This window comes from Typopeltis vanoorti, chromosome 1, assembly GCF_054136105.1.
Source record: "Typopeltis vanoorti isolate ZY-2024b chromosome 1, IOZ_Tvanoo_1.0, whole genome shotgun sequence".
NCBI lineage: Eukaryota > Metazoa > Arthropoda > Arachnida > Uropygi > Thelyphonidae > Typopeltis > Typopeltis vanoorti.
In genome coordinates, this window is record NC_143549.1 from 96252555 (window position 1) to 96272027 (window position 19473).

The following is a 19473-nucleotide window of genomic DNA, read 5'->3' on the forward strand; positions in this document are numbered from 1 at the left end:
AATGCAAGGTTCAGGCTGAGAAAGTGACTAGTATTGTAAGGTGAGAAAAATTTAGAATATGATACTGCAATCCAAGGAGTTTTTTCGCTATGTGGTGAGTAGGAGGTAAAATGATAGTGGATGGATTATCTTGCTTAATGGAGATGGGAATCGGGTGACCAAGGCAGATGACAAAGTTGAGCTATTTTAATGATCACTCTATTAGAGGGTTCCATCCTAGTACTATAGGCTTTATTCCTAGAAGGATAATGAGTGGTGAAGTGTTAAAAGTGAATGAAGAGGATATATTCCAAATACAGACTAGCTAAATGTCAATAAGGCAAGGGACTAGATGGAATTTCCCAACATATTAAGGATATGTGCTATGGAACTGGCTTCACCATTGACTTGGCTGTTTAATGAAAATCATGCAATGGGACAGGTCCCTAGAGAGTGGAAGAAGGATAAGATGGTACAGTGCATAAGGGTGGTATAGAATGGAGGTATCAAACTATAGGCCTGTTTGAATTTCTTCTATAGTTGTTAAGATTTTGGAGAAATTTGTAAGAACTCATAATACAGAATTGGGCAGCGAGGGTAATATTATTTATGCAGGCCAGTACAGATTTGTTGAAGGGTGCTCTTGTTTTAGTAATCTGGTTACCTTATACAGTAGAGTAAAAAGAGCAGTAGATAAAGATAAGGCAAACATTCATTTTTTTGGATTTTTCTAACACATTTGAACAGGGCACCACATGACAAGTTGATTTTTAAGTTGCATCATATGGGTTTGAATATCAGCTTAGTGGATTGAATTGGTTACTGCTCTCTGGTATATATATATATATATATATATATATATATATATATATATATATATATATATATATCAGAGAGTTGTATATGGGGAAGCAGTATCAGGGAGTAGGAAGGTTACAAGTGGAGTTCCACATGGTTCAGTCCTGGGACCACTGTTGTTATGTCAATGATAATGTCACAGGACTACAAGGAGATGTTCAGTTGTTTTGCAGATGATGTGAAGCATGGGAGAGTCATTAGAACAGTTTATTAAAATTAATAGACCCGGTTATTAATAGCACTGATGTTTTGGCTCTTCAAGAGGATTTGAAGGGTGGAAGGGTGGGCAAACTGGAAGAAATGGGGAAAGCTAAGGATCATAAGGTGATTGTTAATAGAGATTTAAAGTTTCAGGTATACATTGCAAAGGTTATGAAGACATCTCAGAGAACTGCTGCAATGTTGAGGAGAACACTGACCACAAAAGATAAAAGTGTGCTGGTCCCATTGTATAAAGCTTTGATCAGGACCACATCAGGATTTCTGTGCTCAGATCTGGTCACCAGGGTTTGGAGGGGATGACGTAACCTTGAGAAGGTGCAGAGACAGATACCAAAAATCATGTCAGGACTGTACAACATCAATTATGAAGACAGAATGAAGGCATGCAGACTGCAGAGTTTGGTGAATAGAAAGCAAAGGAAGGATATGACTGAGACATTTAAGCTGTTGAAAGGTTATCATATTAACACTGAGGAGATTTCTCATGTTAGTACAAGGGAAAGAAACAAGGATAAGAGTCCATCCCTGGAAGATGCAAAAGGAGGTGGTGAGCAAAAAAAAAAGGAAAATGCAAGTTTTTTTTGCACGTAGAGTGGTAGCATGGAATGCATTACCTGAAAGGGTGGTGAACATGCAGATTGTGGATGATTAAGGAGTTGTATGATAGACTGTTCACTAGTGTTGACCTCCCACAATGACTCATGTGACTTCGTGGGGGGGGGGAATAATAATTCTTATCAAGTCTTCCCATGATGCTTGTTTAGTTACTTTTACACATAGCTTAGTTCTTTTATATTTTTCTCTGTAGTCTTTCAGGGCATCTGCTGACTTATTTGCTAGGAACTTTTGTTTCTTCTTTTCCATGACTGCTTCCATAACTTCTTGTGCTCACAATGGTGTTCTTATTTTTCTCTCCTTGCAAACAACTTCACCACAGGCCTTCCTGGCTCACTCAACCAGTGTTTTCTTCAGAGTTTGCCACTGAGCCTCCAATGTTTGATTCTTCTTTTCAAACCAGTTTAATTTTTTCCAGAATAATGTTTGTATAGTTGAGTTCTATAGGTAATAAAAGTTGCTCAAATCTACTTTTTTTAAAAGCTTTTTTACATATGGATGTCACTAGTATTGAAAGTGAAAGTAGCTCTGTGTTTGTGAACTGTACTAAGGAAAGTGTTTTTAAATAGTGTGACTGTTTATTGTATAAAATTGTGCTTCATTTTTTCATGCTGGATACAACTGTCCTCCAGTAGTGTTTGTTGTTGGAATTTTGTTTAACTGTATTTTCTACTTGTTTGTTCCTACTGCTTTAGCTTTCTGAAAATGGTGTCCATAAAAAAAGCACATGTTGGCAGCATGGAAAGCTCCAGCATGAAGAACAAGTTCTGCTCTAGATTTTTCCCAGTAGATGTTGTGTGAAAATTGCTTCATGTATGTGCCAAAAAATGTGACAATTTCTGGACTGTTAGAGCGAACGAAAAGAAGGAAAGCATTAATGTATGCAAAAAGTGTATTGATAAGTTAAAGCATTTAGAAATGGGAGCTGGAGTTGGAGCCATAATAAGAGCTTAGGTGAGAGTTGGTAAAAATGAAAAGTGAAATCAGGCATTTGGAAGATGAAATTAAATAACTAAAGAAGAGATAGGTTGATGTAAATAAGGAGGAGAAAGTTAATATTACTAAAGAAGAGTCAAAGGGATAATGTATATCATTGTATAGGGACTCAATCATTAGAGGTGTGATGATAAAGTACACAAAACATGATTTCCTGGTGGAACAATGAAACAAATATAATTGATGCTTTGCAGAGAAGCAAAGGAGACAGGCATCAGAATTATTGTTATTAACATTTGACCTCCATGGAGTCAGAGACTCATCATGGGAGGTACACACAATGCTCATTCAACTGTACTTTAAACTGATTCAATGTGTCTACACCCCACAACACACTCCGGCAATGCATTCCACTCACCAACCACTCTCCGTGCAAAGAGCTTACTCCTCACTCCTTTGCTCACACCCTCCTTATACAGTTTCCAGTGATGGTCTTTTGTTCTACTCCCTCCCCTCCTCCCATTCTATGAAAAATCTCTTCCATGTCAACTCAATAACAACCCCTGACTAGCTTATGTCTCATGTCTCAAATCATATCATCCCCACTTCCTCATCACATGAAAACCAGGTGATCAAATCTGTGCAGAATAATCCATATGAGGCCTGATCAAGGCCTTATATGGCATCATAATTCAGGGTCCTCCACATCATTGCCATTATCTGATGTGACATCTTCACAACTTGTGCAATGTGTCCCCTGAATTTTGGGTCCTTCTCCACCACCACCACCACTCCGATTTCTCATCTCCTCTACCTCCTTTAAAGTTTTCCTGCCAAGTGTATACTTTGCATCCCATCACTGCTTACCAAATCTCAAACTTTACACTTTTGTAACATTGAACTGATGATTCCACTTACCTGCCAATTCATGCAATCTATTCAAGTCCTGTTGTAAGGACCTAACATCTGCTTGACTCTGCATTGCTCTCCCCAGTTTTGCATCATCTGCAAACAGCTGTATATCACTAGTTAAACCCATCCCAATATCATAACACAAAAATTGGCCATCACTAGATGACTGTATAAGGAGGGCATGAGCAACAAGAATGGCCCCAAAACTGACCTCTGTAGTATACCACTAGTGACTTTTCTCTTTCAGGATATCGCATCCCACATATACAACTTTCTGATACCTATCCGACAGCCAGTCACTGATCCAACTGAAAAGTCTGTTATCCAATCCCATACGTTTTAATTTATTTAAGAGCTTGTCATGTGGCAATCTATCAAAAGCCTTTGCAAAATCTAAGTACAATCATTGGTAGTGTGGTAGGTTGTGATTTTTTAATTAGTGGTAGTTGTTTCACCAACTTATTTGGTGAAAAAAAAAAAAAAAGGAATGTTGATAAAGACTTCACAGAGCTGTTGGAGCAAGTAAAGGATAATAGTGTGGTTGGAAAAGTTGTAATGTGTTGCCCAGATATGGGAATAGTGAATTGAGAAGGAGAGCAGGATTAATGAATAGCAAGATGGCCGAGTTGTGTAAAGCAAAGGAAGTTCTGTTTACGAATCTGTGAATTAAAGTTGATGGATTGCATTTGAATGGATTTGGTGTTGGGCATTTATAAAGGCAATTGTCTGCTGAGAAGGCACAGAATCAAGAAGTTAATGTAATTAATGATCAAAGGGTACTTATGAAATAGGATAGCACAGCTAAATGGGTTGTACGACAGGAGGAAAATGGATATGAGGTTAAAGATGTAAGATGTGGTTGTACAACGTGATAGAAAGCATGAGATAGGTATGAATAGTAATCAGTTAGGATCAGGGAAACAGGAGTAGTTAAACTAAAGAGAGAGGGGGGGGGAGTGTAGTATAGCAGCTAGAATAGAGAATGCTGGTGCTGGTAGAATGGCCTCAAAAACACAGGGACTGTTATGTTTGTATGCAAATGTAAGGAGAATTTGGAATAAGATAGGTGAGTTTGTTGCACTGATTAAATCAGCATGCACAAAGATAATTAGTATAAGTGAAACTTGATTGTCTGAGGATAATGTGACGTTGGGAATAGAAATGGAAGGATATATACAGGTTTCTGAAAGGATAGGAAGGTAAAAAGAGGAGAGGGAGGGGGTTGTTAATGATTGCAGAGGAAATGTGTCCACAAAGTATGGAAGTTGATAGTACATGTGCAGATTTTGAATGCATAGTATGAAGTTGAAATTAAATGATTAGGACAGGAAATGTAGAGAACACTGATTGTGAAATTTTTAGGCAAATTGGTTGTGTATATAAAAAGAAGATTGTCCTGATGTGAGACTTTAATTACAGGAACATAGAATGGAATGAGAAGATAGTATATGGGAGCAGAGAGAGCGAGTTTCTTGAATGTCTGAGAAATAAATAGGTCTGAAACTATGAAAGTGACTAGTATTGTAAAGAGAGGAAAATTAGAATATGAGAGGAGACTACTGCTGCAATCCAAGAATTCCAAGGAGTTTTTTTTGCTATGTGGCAAGTAGGAGAAAAAATTATAGTGAACAGTTATCTTGCTAGGTAGAGAAGAGAATCAGATGACCAAAGCAGATGACAAAGTTGAGCTATTTAATGATCACTTTATTGTGTACCATCGTGGTACTATAGGCTTTACTCCTAGAAGGATAATGGGTGGTGAAATATTAGAAGTGAATGAAGAGGATGTATTCCGAATAATACTGAGTACACTAAATGTGAATAAGGAGTGGAATGCAATTTCACCATGTATTTTATGGGAATGTGCTATGGAACTGACTGTGCCATTAGCTTAGCTGTTAAATGAAAGTCTTGCAATGGGACAGGTCCCTGGAGAGTGGAAGAAGGATAAGATGGTACATTGCATGAGAGTAGCAAAAGAATGGAGACAAATTATAGACCTGTTTGTATTTCTTATGTAGTTGTTAAGATTTTGGAAAAATTGGTAAGAGCTTGTATACAGAATTGAGAAAATGAGGGCAAGATTTATGCAGGTCGGCATGGATTTGTTAAAGGGTGCTTTTGTGTTAGTAATTTCATAACCTTTCACAAACACAATAAATTAAGAGCAATAGATGAGGCTAAGGCATACTTTTTTTTTGTGCAAAAGACACTAGACGGTTTCGTTTTTAAGTTGCAACAGATAGGTTTTTGGATATCATCCTAGTGGATTGAATTGGTGACCAGCTCTCTAGTAGATATCAGAGAGTTGTATATGGGGAAGCAGTATCAGGGAGTAGCAAGTTACAAGTGGAGTTCCACGGAGTTTAGTACTGAGACCACTGCTGCTGCTCAATCTTCAGGTCAGTGATATTATCACAGGACTATAGGAAGATATTCAGTTATTTCCAGATGATGTAAAGCTTGGGAGGATTATTAGTAATAGTTTTGATGTTATGGCTCTTCGAGAGGATTTGAATAGGTTGGAAAGGTAGCCAAATGAACGATATCAGTTTAATGAAACTAAATCAACTGAGTACACTAAATGACAAGAGGAAGAATGAGTATGGTAGATTGGCATTGGTGGATAGTCATGGCATCAGAGTAACTGTTGCAAAGGATATAGTGGAATTATTGAATGTGCACATTATCAGTATAAATGATACCATACTCACTTGGTGGGGATTATACTGGAAGAAGTGGAGGAAGCAAGGTATCTCGGATGCTTGAGGATAAAGATTTAAGGTTCAGAGGACAGACTGAAAAGGTTGAAGAAATCTTAGAATTAATGCAATGTTCAGGAGGGCATTGACCGAGAGATAATCTGGTCACCAGAATTTGAAGGGAAATGAAGTAACCTTCGAGAGGGTGCAGAGACGGATAACAAAAAAATGACATCAGGACTATACAACATCAATTATGATGTTGTACAGTCAGATAGAATGTCTGCAATCAGCATAGAATAGGTCATGGTGATTGCAGTTTAGTGAATAGAAGGCAAAGAGGGGGGTATGATCGAGATATTTAAGTTGTTGAAAGGTTGTTATCATGTTAACACCGAGGAGATTTTTTATATGGTAGAACAAAAGGAAAAGATCAAACAATGGCCATCCCTCCATGTTGCAAAATGGAGTTGTGAGCAAAAAAAAAGGAAAGTTTTTTTTTTTTTTGCATGGAGAGTAGTAGGAGCATGAAATGCATTGCCTGAGAGAGAGTTGTGAATGTGCAGACAGTGGATGAGTTTAAGGAGTGGTGTGATAGACTGTGCTGACCTACAATGAGTCTTATGACTCCATGGAGGCCAGGAAAACAATAAAAATAAATATCTTAAGTAGCATGTGACTAAAGCAACTAGAGGCTTCAGTGTTTTTGGATTTGGTGATAACTTAACAAGATGTAGCTGTTAATGAGGTATTGACACTGCTGCCAGTTGGTGATCATGATGTACTTTGGGAAGTGGTGAAACAAGAAAAGGTTACTATCATAAAGGGATATTATGTGGAATTATAAGGTGGGTGATTATGGGAAAATACATTGGGTAGATTAGCTGTGCAGAAAAGATGTTGACAGTACATGGAAATTCATAAGGCAGTATCTGACATATACAATGCTTAACTGCATACCAAGGTTAAGCAAGTAAATAGAGTAAGAGTGAAATGGATGAACAGTGAAACCAAGCATGCTGTGATGGAAAAGAAAATGCTATAGAGGAAGTACAAGACAGTTGGTGGCGATTGGATTTATGAAGAGTATAAAGTGCGGGCTAGGAAGAGGATAAGCATGGTAAAGAAAGAAAAGGTGCAGTATGAGAAGAGATTGCTGGTCAGGCCAAGTTTAATTCAAGTTTACTTTCACTATATGGCAAGCAAGAGGAAGAATGACTATGGTAGATTGTCATTGGTGGATAGTCATGGCACCAGAGTAACTGTTGCAAAGGATACAGTGGAATTATTGAATGACCACTTCATCAGCATATATCACACTGGTGTAAACGATACCATGCAATATATAGAAGGGAGAAAAGTATTAGGAGAATTGGAAGTGAAAGAATCAGAAGGATTCTCAGGTGTTGATTGAGTTAGTCAATAAGGCTGTGGGAAATGGATGGCATATCACCATGTATTCTTAAGGAATATGGAAAACAGTTAGCTATGTCCTTAACCTAGTTATTTAATGACAGTCTTGAAGTAGGTAAGCAGTGGAAAGAAGGACAAAATAGTACCACTCTACAAGAATGGATCTAGGACATAAGTTTCCAATTATAGACCAGTCTGTATAACTGCAGTTATAGTCAAGGTGTTGGAGAGATTGGTTAGGAATTGAATACAAGAATGGGTTGATGGACCGTATTCTTCATGATGATCAGCTTGTTTTAGGTTGTGCCACTGCATAAAGCATGGTGAGACTACACTTTGACTACTGTGCTCAGATTTGTTTACCTGGTTTTTAGTGTGATGTGGAAACATTGGAACTTTGTCACTCATCTCTGGATGAATGACTAAAGGCAATATCAGGATTCTGGAATGCTGACTATGGAGAAAAGTTGAAGAAATAATAATAATAATAATATTTTTAATGTGATATTCAGTTTTATACTACTTAAAACTAAGTGATGATCATTTCCAGTTTCAAATCCACTGTATACTCTTGAATCCTAACAACAATGAGAATACCACTATTAATGATAGCATAATGATGCTTTAAGGGGATAAGAAATCCCTCATTATTTCAAAGCCGAATACGAAACTTGAAGATCAAAATCTAAGAGCTTCATGCCGAAGAACTTCCGGCGAGTCCAAGTGTATGTCAACACCTGGTAGTATAACACTAGGGCAACTCAAAGCAAAGGTGGGGCAAGTTTCGATCACTGTTCCTTAATATTTTCTCATAATGTAAAACGCAGCTCCTAGGAGATGTATTACTGTTTTACATTATGAGGGAAGATCACTACCCAGATCAGTTTCGACCTTTATTGAGGTCTCATCAGTGAGTAGGTAGACCTGGATAATACCAAGGTTTAAGTGAACCGAACTTACATACTTTACTATACGAATTGCCAGAAAGGTGTACCCATATATTATTACTATAATAAAGAGCCAAGAGGCTATTTTTTTTGGCAACATAAACCTCAATAAAGATCGAAACCGGTCTGGGTAGTGATCTTCCCTCATAATGTAAAACAGTAATACATCTCCTAAGAGCTGCATTTTACATTATGAGAAAATATTAAGGACAGTGATCAAAACTTGCTCCACCTTTGCTTCGAGTTGCCCTAGTGTTGTTATTGCCTGAATATAAAATCCTATACTTAATATTTAGTAGGATCTCACACACTTGTTTTAGTCTTTTTTTTGTCTTCAGTAATAATGCTAATTATGTCCACATGATATGTTTCCAGTTCTCCTGCATGTTCAATTTCCTTTCCATTGATATTCCTTATGTTGATGGTTTCTATTTTCAATTCTTCTAACATTGGATTTGTTCTCCTTCTAGATGTCAAGCTGGAGTATGTTCCAGTAGCTGACTTTGCACTGTTCACCTTGGTTCCCCTGACAAGAACAGCATGAGCTTTGTTTAACCAGGTGATATCTTAGCCTGCATGAAATCTCATCATGTTTATTTTTGGTTTAAGACAATAGAGAGAGTATAATTTGGTTGGCTGAGTCCCAATTGCCAGCCCATTCCTCATTCGTTCAGTACCCATACCCAGTGGATACCTATTAATGGGATGCAGCATGTGAAAGTGAGGATTAGACATTATGTCAGAAGCTCCATTTGGTTCTCGGCATTCCTTAAAGGCAATGTGGAGGCCTACTCCTGGTTATCTGGCTTAGACCCTTAAGCGACCTCAACTCCAAAAACTACTCATTTCAAAAAATGTTTTTTTCTTTAAGACTGCACAAGTATTTGAATTATTTTAAATATAAATAAGCATGCTAAATTGTTATTATAAATCATCATCATTATTATGTTGTAATTAATACCTCACATTATTCCATATTAATTAAAATGTTATACCAGATGAGAACTGGTGTTCTCATCTGGTATAACAAACCAAACTGATCTGGAATACAGTTGACAGATGTAATAAATTAGATAAGATTAACAACCCCAATTGTATTGTACTATTAATTAGGTTTACTTTAATTAGGTTTCTACAAGGCCAAGTTACTTCAGCTGTGAACAGCATTGAGTTTAACATGCCAGAGGAAGGTGAGATAAGATGTTACTCATTGTGGGCTTTTAGTTTTAAGAATTTTAAAATTTCAACACCATTTCAATCATAATAATCTTAGAAATCAGCTTGTGGATGTTTCATCATGGATGGAAGAATTATTGGTTAGACAGATTACACCAGTGCATGAGAGCTAATTATTATGTGACACCTCCAGGGAGTCCAAAGACTCATCGAGGGAGAGTGCGCTAACAGCATTGAATGATTGATCCCTTCCAACTACTAACCATGCTCGAACTTGCTTAACTTTTTGCATGAGCCATTAGTAGCAGAGGTTCTAAAAATCGACCAACCTTCAGCAAGAATGGAAATTTGATTACCTCAAGTGAAAAAAGACAACATATTCTGGCATAAAGTGGATGACTAATGAAATCAAACAGGAGCTGCAGTTGAAAAAAATGTTATGGAAAAAGTGGGGGGGAGAGAAAGTTGCATGAAGAAATATGGGACTCCAGAAGGAAAGTGACTAGTGTAGGAAATAAGATAAATCTGGAATAAGAAGAGATTAGCCTTGCGATCTAAGGAAAATCATAAGGACTTCTTTGTCATATGACTGGGGAAGAATGGTGATTACCTTGATGGACCAGTGTTTCGCTCAGAATTTCTCCATGAGTGCAGGTCACAAAGATGCCTCCAACGATCTCAATCTTGAGCCTCTCTCTTCCATGTTATACCAATAGATTTCAATAGCGGATCTTCTCATCTTGTAGGTGGTCTTCCTGGTTTTCTCTTTATTCTTGGTTGCCAGTTGAGTATTCTATATGTCCATCTGTTATCGTTGAGTCTGGCTATGTGACCTGCCCATCTCATCTTGCTTTCATATACTGCAGTTACCACATCTTTTATGCCTGATCTCTTTCTTAGTTGCGTGTTTCTAACATGTTCCATTCTGCTGATTTACAAATCCTGTGTTCTATTGCACGCTGAGTTATTCCGAGAGTCTCTTCTTTTCTTGTTGTTTTCCATGGTTCTGATCCATATGTGAGTGATGGTAGAATATCACTATTAAATAGTTTTGCCTTCAGAGAGATGTCAAGATTTGGATTAGTAAGTGTTTCTTTTAGTCTGTTGAATGATAGCCATGCAGCTTTCTTTTTGCTAGTTCTTCAGATAGGTCGTTATTCATTTTTATTGTTTGTCCTAAGTACTTGTATGAGTCAACTTGTTCTATAGGAATGTCAACATAGGTGACTGTCACTTGTGTAGATGTTTTTAATCCATTTTGTTTTTTCTGGATTCATTTCTAAGCCTATCTTACTGCTGTTTGTGTATACTTTTTCATCCATTTCTTCTAAGTCTTTTGGGTTGTGTGATATCAGTACTAGATCATCAGTAAACATAAGAATTTGTAGCTTTTCACCATCTATGCTTATTCTTCTGTTTAGGTCTTTTTTTTCAGAATATATTCTAAAGTGCTAGTAAATAGATTTGGGGAGATCACATCACCTTGGTGGACCCTCTCTTTATATCTATAGGTTGATCAAATAGGGTTATTTGTGTGGTCTGATTTTTGTTAATTTCTTTTATCATGTGGATATAAATAGGGTCCACATTTATTTCCAGTAAGGCACTGATGACTGCATTGTGTTCTATGGTATCAAATGCTTTTTTAAAATCAATAAAGAGGAGATATAGAGGGATTCGGTATTCTCTGCATTTTTCTGTTAGTTGTGAAATGACCTGGATATGATCTATTGTGGAGAAGCCTCTTCTAAATCCTGCCTGCTCTCTGCTGGAGTTGTCTTCTAGAGTGTTTTGGATTATGTTCAGTATTACTCTGTTCATGATCTTATATATGTGAGAGTAGACAGATTGGATGATAGTTTTTTTGTCTTCCTTGTTCCCATTTTTTGAATAGAAGTATGGTTTTTGAGGTTTTCCATTCCTCTGGAATCTTTCTTTCTTTGAAGTACCATGTGAATCTGGCAGCCAAGGCTTTGAAAATAATTGGTCCACCTTGTTGGATTTCTTCAGCCTTAACATGATCAAGTCCTGAGACTTTACCTTTACTCATTTTCTTAAGGGCATATTCTATTTCTTCTGGAAGTAGATCTGGTATATTGCTTGGTTTGGAAGGATAGGTTCTGAAATTTGGCACTTAGTTGCATAGAGATCATTATAAAAATTCTGCACACTTTCTTCTATCCTTTTTCTATTAGTATGTTTTTCTCCATTTTGATCTTGTAAAGTAGATGGAATTGACTGTTTAAAATTTAAGTCTTTCTCTATTTTTTTCAGGCTGGGTTTCTGTCTGCACTGCTTCTCTTAATTTTGTATCCTGAAAGCTTTGTAGTCTTCTGGAATTCTTTTCCTTAGTAACTTACAGATAATTTTGTATTCTAGAAAATTTCCATCAGATTTTTTCAGTTCTTTTCTCTTTTTCAGTAGTTTCATAGTTTGAGGTGAGAGTCGTTCTCCTTTCTTTTGTTTCACAGGAATTTCTGATTTTTTCTTGCACTCGTTGAATTTATTAATAAAGTCAATATAGTCATCATTTATGTAACAGTTTTTAATAGTCCATTCGGTCTCTTCTATGTACTTCCTGAACTTGGGGTAGTCTATTTGTTTGGGTTGTCTTTTATGGTTTGATGTTGCCCTGATATGTTGTTCTTTATTGTGGTCTATTCTTATAATGGACCTGAGGAGTCTGTGGTCAGGATCTATGTTGAAGCATGTTTCGCCTATTGTACCAGTCTTTACAGTCTGTTAAAATGTAGTCAATTTCATTTTTTGTGTCTCCATTCGGTCATTGCCAAGTCAATCTTCTTCCTAGGCATTTGTTGAAAAAAGTGTTCATGATAAAGAGTTGTTCAGCTGCAGCAAATTCAGCTAATCTCTCTCCTCTTCTATTTCTTTCTCTTAAGCCATGTGGTCCTATAAACTTTTCATCTTTTTTTCCACATCCTATTTTGGCATTAAAGTCAACACCAATGAATGTGTATGTTGACTTGTAATTTAATGCCCGTTCAAGATTCATGTAAAAATTTTCTCTTTCTTGATTATCAGCTACAGACATTGGAGCATAGCAGGATATTAATTTTATTGTTATATTGTTCTCTATTCCAATTACGAGTATACCTATTCTTTCAGATATGATGTTACAAGAAAGGATCAACTTGGTGAGCTTAGATTTAACAATGAAGCCCACTCCGCCTTGTTTGCCATTGTTTGAGGATGCTCCAAGGAGTATCTGTGAACCACTGTACCATCTTGCTGTCAGTTCTTTCAATCTTTTTGTTTCATTCACTAGCATGATATCCAAGTTGATATTGGTTAGTTCTTTGATTAATAAATCTATTCTGTAGTCTCTTGCCAAAGTTTGAGTACTGAGGGTACCAATTGCCATGTTAATAGATTTAAAAGGTGGCCTGTTTTCATCTGTGGGACTCTTAGCACCCCTGGCCACACTCGGTGCCTTACTGCCGCTGTAGAAAGGCGAGTGTGGGCCATGCAGGACTCGGGACCATTTCTGTTGTTGTTGTTGTAGTGACATCTTTGCTGTAGTCACATATACACTTCTCCTGACCAGGGTTCTGAAGTGTTTGCCCGAGCTCTGTTAGTGATATTGGGTCGAGGTCCGATAGTGGTTAGGATTCCCAACACCCCAGGGAGGGAGGGGGGGGGAGTTGGACTTTGCACCCCTTTAGATGAAAATGGATCAAGTGATCAATGCAGATGACATAGTTGAGTTGTATAATGATATTTCATTGGGTATTTCATTCTGAAGAAGCAGGTTGTAGAGGGATAGGAAGTATTCAAGGTTTAAAAGTATGAGAAGAATGTGTTTTGAATATAAAGTACTGTGTAAGTCAATACAGCAGCAGCAGGACTGGATAGGATTTCACCATGTGTTTTTAGACAATATGCCAAGGAACTGAAAGTTTCATTAACTTGGCTGTTCAATGAATCTAGTGGAAATGATGGTTCAAGGAGTGTAAGATAGTGACATTACATAAGAGTGATGGTGGTAGAGGAACTGAACTATAGACAAAAGCAGATATACGAATGAAAGGGATATCAGTTTAATGCAACTAAATTTGAGATCTTGAATAAGTCTTGAAATCTGGGATCTACTGAGGGAAGGTGGATCTACTGCAATGGGTCATGTGACTGGAGCTCCAGAATAGTAATGATAAGCGACATATCAGCCAAAAGACCAGCTTACTAATGTCTAAGCTAAGGATATCATTATTACTGATGTCAATTGGTTGGAACTGGGTTCAAATCCTGTCTAGAAAGCACAGAACCTTTATAAGTGCTTTTCAATTGATGGCGAATTTCCTGATCTGATTTTCCTTTTTAGTAGTTTCCAACCATAGGTGATAGGCGTTGCCCACAAAGTATTCCTGGTGAAATTTTTACAGGGTAGTTCACCATTGCTTTCCCCAACCCCCCCAATTTTATCTGGGCTCAGGACCAACATATGGCTGGGACGTATTCATGACTGTAATCCATGTGTGTTCACGGGGCTGGTTTGTCTGTTCTTGGGGGACGAAAAAAACAAGTTTCCGGATAACCCCCCCACCTCCATACGAGACTGGCTAACTCACCTTTAATCGAAAGAGACCAGATAAAGGTTCCTCACATCGCTGACAGGAATCTAACCCAGGTCTTTCCGACCAAAAGGCTTCGTCTATACAGACTGAGCTACAGAGGCTCTGATGGTGAGTTAGCTAGCCTCCTATGGTTTGGCCAGTTTTTGATTTTTTTTTTTTTTTTAAATCTTGAGTTTATCACACGAAAACATGGAAATAGACCAGGACAACACAATGCATTAGCAGACATAACGCACTGGCTTTACAGCCTTAGTTATTTAGCCAAAATTCAAAACAATCCAATCCACCCCCAAAAGGCTATGGCTGAGTGAGAGAGAACCTCCTGACATGAGTCTCTTGATTCTATGGAGGTCTGATGATAATAATAACAAACTTCTCCTGAATTGGTATGTATCATTGTGGTAGGCAGGAGCAGAGAAAATCACTTGACAATTCTCATGTGGCCTGCAGATTGTCTTTTCCTGTGTAATAGCTTCTTAAAATTTATCAAAATATGGCATATGGTAGTATCATTTCATTTCAATAAAATTAAAAAAATGAATTGTTATATCACTTACCTGTGCTAACAGGAAAATTAGGAATATCTGTGTAAGGAAATGACTCCTTTTCATGCAATATATCTCCAAGACCACCCATTCCAGTTCCACATATAATTCCAATATGTGGCCTGTGCTTTGTTCTCTCCAAAAGGAACTTGGAGATACTTTCAATAGATTCATAAGAATATCTACAAGAATGAAAGAAGAATTTTATCCGCTCAAAAAACTGCAAAGAAATATAGTCAACAAGTACCTTCAAAAATAGCATGTTACACTGTTTTAAAACAACACCATTCGCTATTAGTAACTAACAATGTATACTGCATTATTAACTCCAGTAGATCTGAGCACTGCTTAGAAAACTGTTTCTTCCTTATGTTTATAAATCAATGTAAAATATCTATCAGGGTCAGCAGCTGATCAGATTGCTAAGCAGTAATCTCATAACATTAATATTATTACTTGTTTTTCTGTATTTGTGAGGGATGATAAACCAGAGTTATAAAAACATTCTACCTCTGTATGAGATCAACTAATTCACCTTTAATTGAAAATATCCATATAAAAATTACTTCCATCAAGATCAGAATCAAAATGTCTTTTCTGATCAAGAGACACAATGTTTCATTGTTCTTCCAACTGCATTATTCATTAATATTATTATTATGGGTATCTCTACAGAGTCTGTAGACTCATCATGGGAGACCCATACTGACTTATACACACAAACCTTATCACACCTCTGCTTCAACTCATTCACTGTCAGGGCACTCACAACTAATTCTAAAACTCTATTGTATTCATTCATCACTGCACACAAAAATTAGCCCCCCCCACACACACACATCCTTAACTAATCACGCTCTTACACAACTTCCACAGATAACAGCTAGTTCTCTCATTATTTGTTATGTATTGAAAAATTTCCTTTGGTCAGTTTTATAAAACCCTTTCAATATCTTATGTTCTACCACGTCTCCTCTTTTCTGCCTATCAAAGAAACTATGCAACCTACACAGCTTCAACTTATCCTCATAGAGAGCATTCCACAATATTCATGTTCATTCATCCTTGTTCATCCCGAGTCCGAAACACAACGTTTTCAACCCGAAATGCATAACCTTACATTTTGCAACATTAAATTGATAATCATTATCCTTTGCCAGCAATGCCAATTTATTTAAATCATTCTGCAGGATATCTACATCACCTTTATCAACTATTTACCTCCAACCATTTTGCATCAAACAAACAACTGAACATCTCCCTTAAATCTTTTCCTATATTATTAATATGCAACTTAAACAGTAGTTGCCCTAGTATAGAACCCTAAGATACTCCACTAGTCACCAATATTCTTCTAGATTCCATTGAACCATATACTGCATTTACTTGAATATAACTCATCTTCACGTATAACCCGCACCCCTGATTTTACTTTATGAAAAAGAAATCAAAAAGTTTCGCATATACCTCGCACACACAAAAAAAAGTTTAAACACATTCATATCAAGGTGATAGTAACTCGCTTCCCCCCCCACAGTAAACAACATGCCCTTCTCAGCAGCCACTATACTGCAGATGCAATAAAAACAAGTAGTTCTATTGTATCACTGAATAAGGTACAGAGACAATTTGTAGTCTGTGTAATATATTTCTCAATAAATAGTGAAATTAGAGACAACTTTGATAAAAACGGCACAAAATAATGAATCATATGTCCCCTCCCACAGAAACTATACTGTACAGACTCAAAAAAAAAAACCATATGTTGTGCTGGCAAACACGGTATCTAACTAAAAACTATTGTTCAATTTTTCAATTACATGAAATAAGTCTTTGTTTGATTGCATTTGAAATTTTTGATGTCATTAAGACAGATCAAAAAGGCTAACTTCAAATAAAATTCTACCATGAATTGAAACATGTCATATAATGTGTGTGTGTGTGAGATTCCACCCACCAGCTCAACGAGGAAGCAGCAAGCGAAAGCAGCAATAAAATTCAACTGAAATGTTGAAACTTTGTACAAGTTGAGCCTGCCCGCCCATGCAATGTAGAGTGGCACAAATGATAATGAAAAGTTCCACTGGAATGATAAACAGGCAAAATAGCACCCCATCATGAACATGTTAAAACTAAGAAATATATAGTGAATGTTTATGGCAGTTTCATATATTATATAATTCAGTTGCAGAGAATTAGCATTTCAAGTCAAAAATTGTTGGCTTGCTTTAATCGTTGGGTCGCACGATGTTTTGTTAATACTGCACCAATCATATGCCTGTCTTCATAGTTGCTCTATCTCTACTGGCCTATCAATGCTGCCTGTTTCGTGCTCTGCTTTCACTTCTCATTAGTCATTCATGAAGGATTGTTCATTAGGTATCTCAAGTCTTGTAAATTACTGGTAATTTTTGCTTGAAAGAATGAGAAAGAAGATGCTATTTGGATAGATGACTTTGATGATGCACACAAGGAAACCACTCTCGAGGCAGGAAGTAGCAATAGTGAATAGGAGATTCACTATTGTTTGGGAAAGAAGATGCTATTTGGATAGATGACTTTGATGATGCACACAAGGAAACCACTCTCGAGGCAGGAAGTAGCAATAGTGAATAGGAGATTCTTGGTAAGTCATACCCATTTTCAGTTTTTTCCTGAAAACTTTAGTTTCCGAAAATCCCTGCATATATTATTATTATTATTATTATTCAGGCCTCCATGGAGTCAAAAGACTCATCGTGGGAGGTCCTTCCTAAGAACATAAAGTCTGTCAAGCCTTATTGAGGGGAGGTCCCCCCTAAGAAACAAATCTTGCACCACAATTTTTTAGCTTTCATTTCGGGGGAAAAAAGTGCGAGTTACATTTGAGTAAATACAGTACCACACTCTGGTGTCTGTCAGCCACCTGCTTATTCATGTTAGTACCAATTTCACATCCATTCCCCATTTGCTCCAACTTTCGTAATAGTTTTCTATGTGGTATGCTGTCAAATGCCTTTGCAAAGTCCAGCAGTATCGTGGCATAACCATTTTCCACTATAAAATTCTGCTGACACTATTATAAAAAAATAAATAAATTACTAAGACAGGACCTACCTTTTACAAAACTGTGCTGCCCACTATAGAATATTGTATCTCTACCCACTCACTGTTGAATTTTGCCTTTAACCAACTTTTCCAATACTTAACAACCATTACTGAGATATTATTGTTAATTTTGATATTGTATTATTATAGATATTATTATTGAGATATTATTGCCAGCTTGTTTGGCCGAGTGATTAGCAAATCCACTCTCCAGCCAAAATGCTACGGGTTTGAATCCTGCCATGGGCATGGATGTTTGTGATTGTCTGTGAAAATATTAATGGTGGTGGGCAGTACATGGCATTGGTGTAGATCAGGTGTGGGCAAGTTTTTCGGTAATAAGAGTCATATATAATACATTTGAATGTTCAAGAGCCGCAGAAAATATTTCAGATTCAGTTCTGATTCAGATGCAAACTTTTTATGATTACATTCATGGTGACACTTTACATTACTGGCTTTAAAGTGGCTGATGTTGTATGACATAAGACACAGAGCCCCTTCACCCTTAACAGTAAAAACAAAATCGTCCTCCCATTTTTGGTTAAACACTCATTTCTTGTTCGTATTTCTGTTTTATACTCTTCTGTTGCTCGGTCATTTTAAACAAGGGTTTTATAACTTTCACTAAAATCAATCTTAATTATTTATTAATCAGAAAAGTACTTATCTACACAAAAATTCACTAGTTATGTTCTGCTACTACCACAAGCATGTAACTTGTGTGAACTGCATGAAGAATGATGACACAGAGTCCAGGCAACAGAGGCAGTGGGTAATGCAGCGATCATAGTAGTCACTTTTGGAAATAATTTTGGTGGGAGCGACACAGGCCATAAAATGTCGAAATACTTTTTACCAACCAAATACAATAATAAAAACCATGTTAACAACCCTTTTGGCCAGTACCATTTAAAAGCTAAATATGTAAAGTTTCAAATTATATGTTTATGAAATAAAATATTCTAATATTGGTACACACTATACTACTATAGATTATTAATATAAAAAAGTTTAGAAAAAATGGCAATGAAAGCCAATATTGTCTTGGCAGCTGCACAGAGTAGCTTTGGAAGTGAGCCGCCGTTTGCCCACTCCTGGTGTAGAGGATACAATTTGCTGTAGTTGGTGGATTGAGTGGTGAAGACAGTTGTAGAGTAGGTATCCTCCCTCGATGAGTTTTTGGACTCCTTGGAGGTGTCGCGTAATAATAATAATAATATTAACCGGATTGTCTGGAACTATCTTCTCCTCTTGATCTATACTACTATAGATTATTAATATAAAAAAGTTTAGAAAAAATGGCAATGAAAGCCAATATTGTCTTGGCAGCTGCACAGAGTAGCTTTGGAAGTGAGCCGCCGTTTGCCCACTCCTGGTGTAGAGGATACAATTTGCTGTAGTTGGTGGATTGAGTGGTGAAGACAGTTGTAGAGTAGGTGTCCTCCCTCGATGAGTTTTTGGACTCCTTGGAGGTGTCGCGTAATAA

At 37.0% G+C, this 19473-nt stretch overlaps 1 protein-coding gene across 3 annotated transcripts in view; it reads right to left on the bottom strand.

Annotated features, from left to right (window-relative positions):
* The window catches only part of LOC150110233 (purine nucleoside phosphorylase-like), a 125424-nt gene that overhangs the window by 61080 nt on the left and 44871 nt on the right, over window positions 1–19473 (bottom strand). For all 3 annotated transcript variants that reach the window (XM_090398479.1, XM_090398486.1, XM_090398493.1), the window contains one exon: window positions 14910–15079. In XM_090398479.1, the coding sequence (XP_090254605.1) occupies window positions 14910–15079 (170 nt within the window). The remainder of the gene's footprint in view (window positions 1–14909; window positions 15080–19473) is intronic.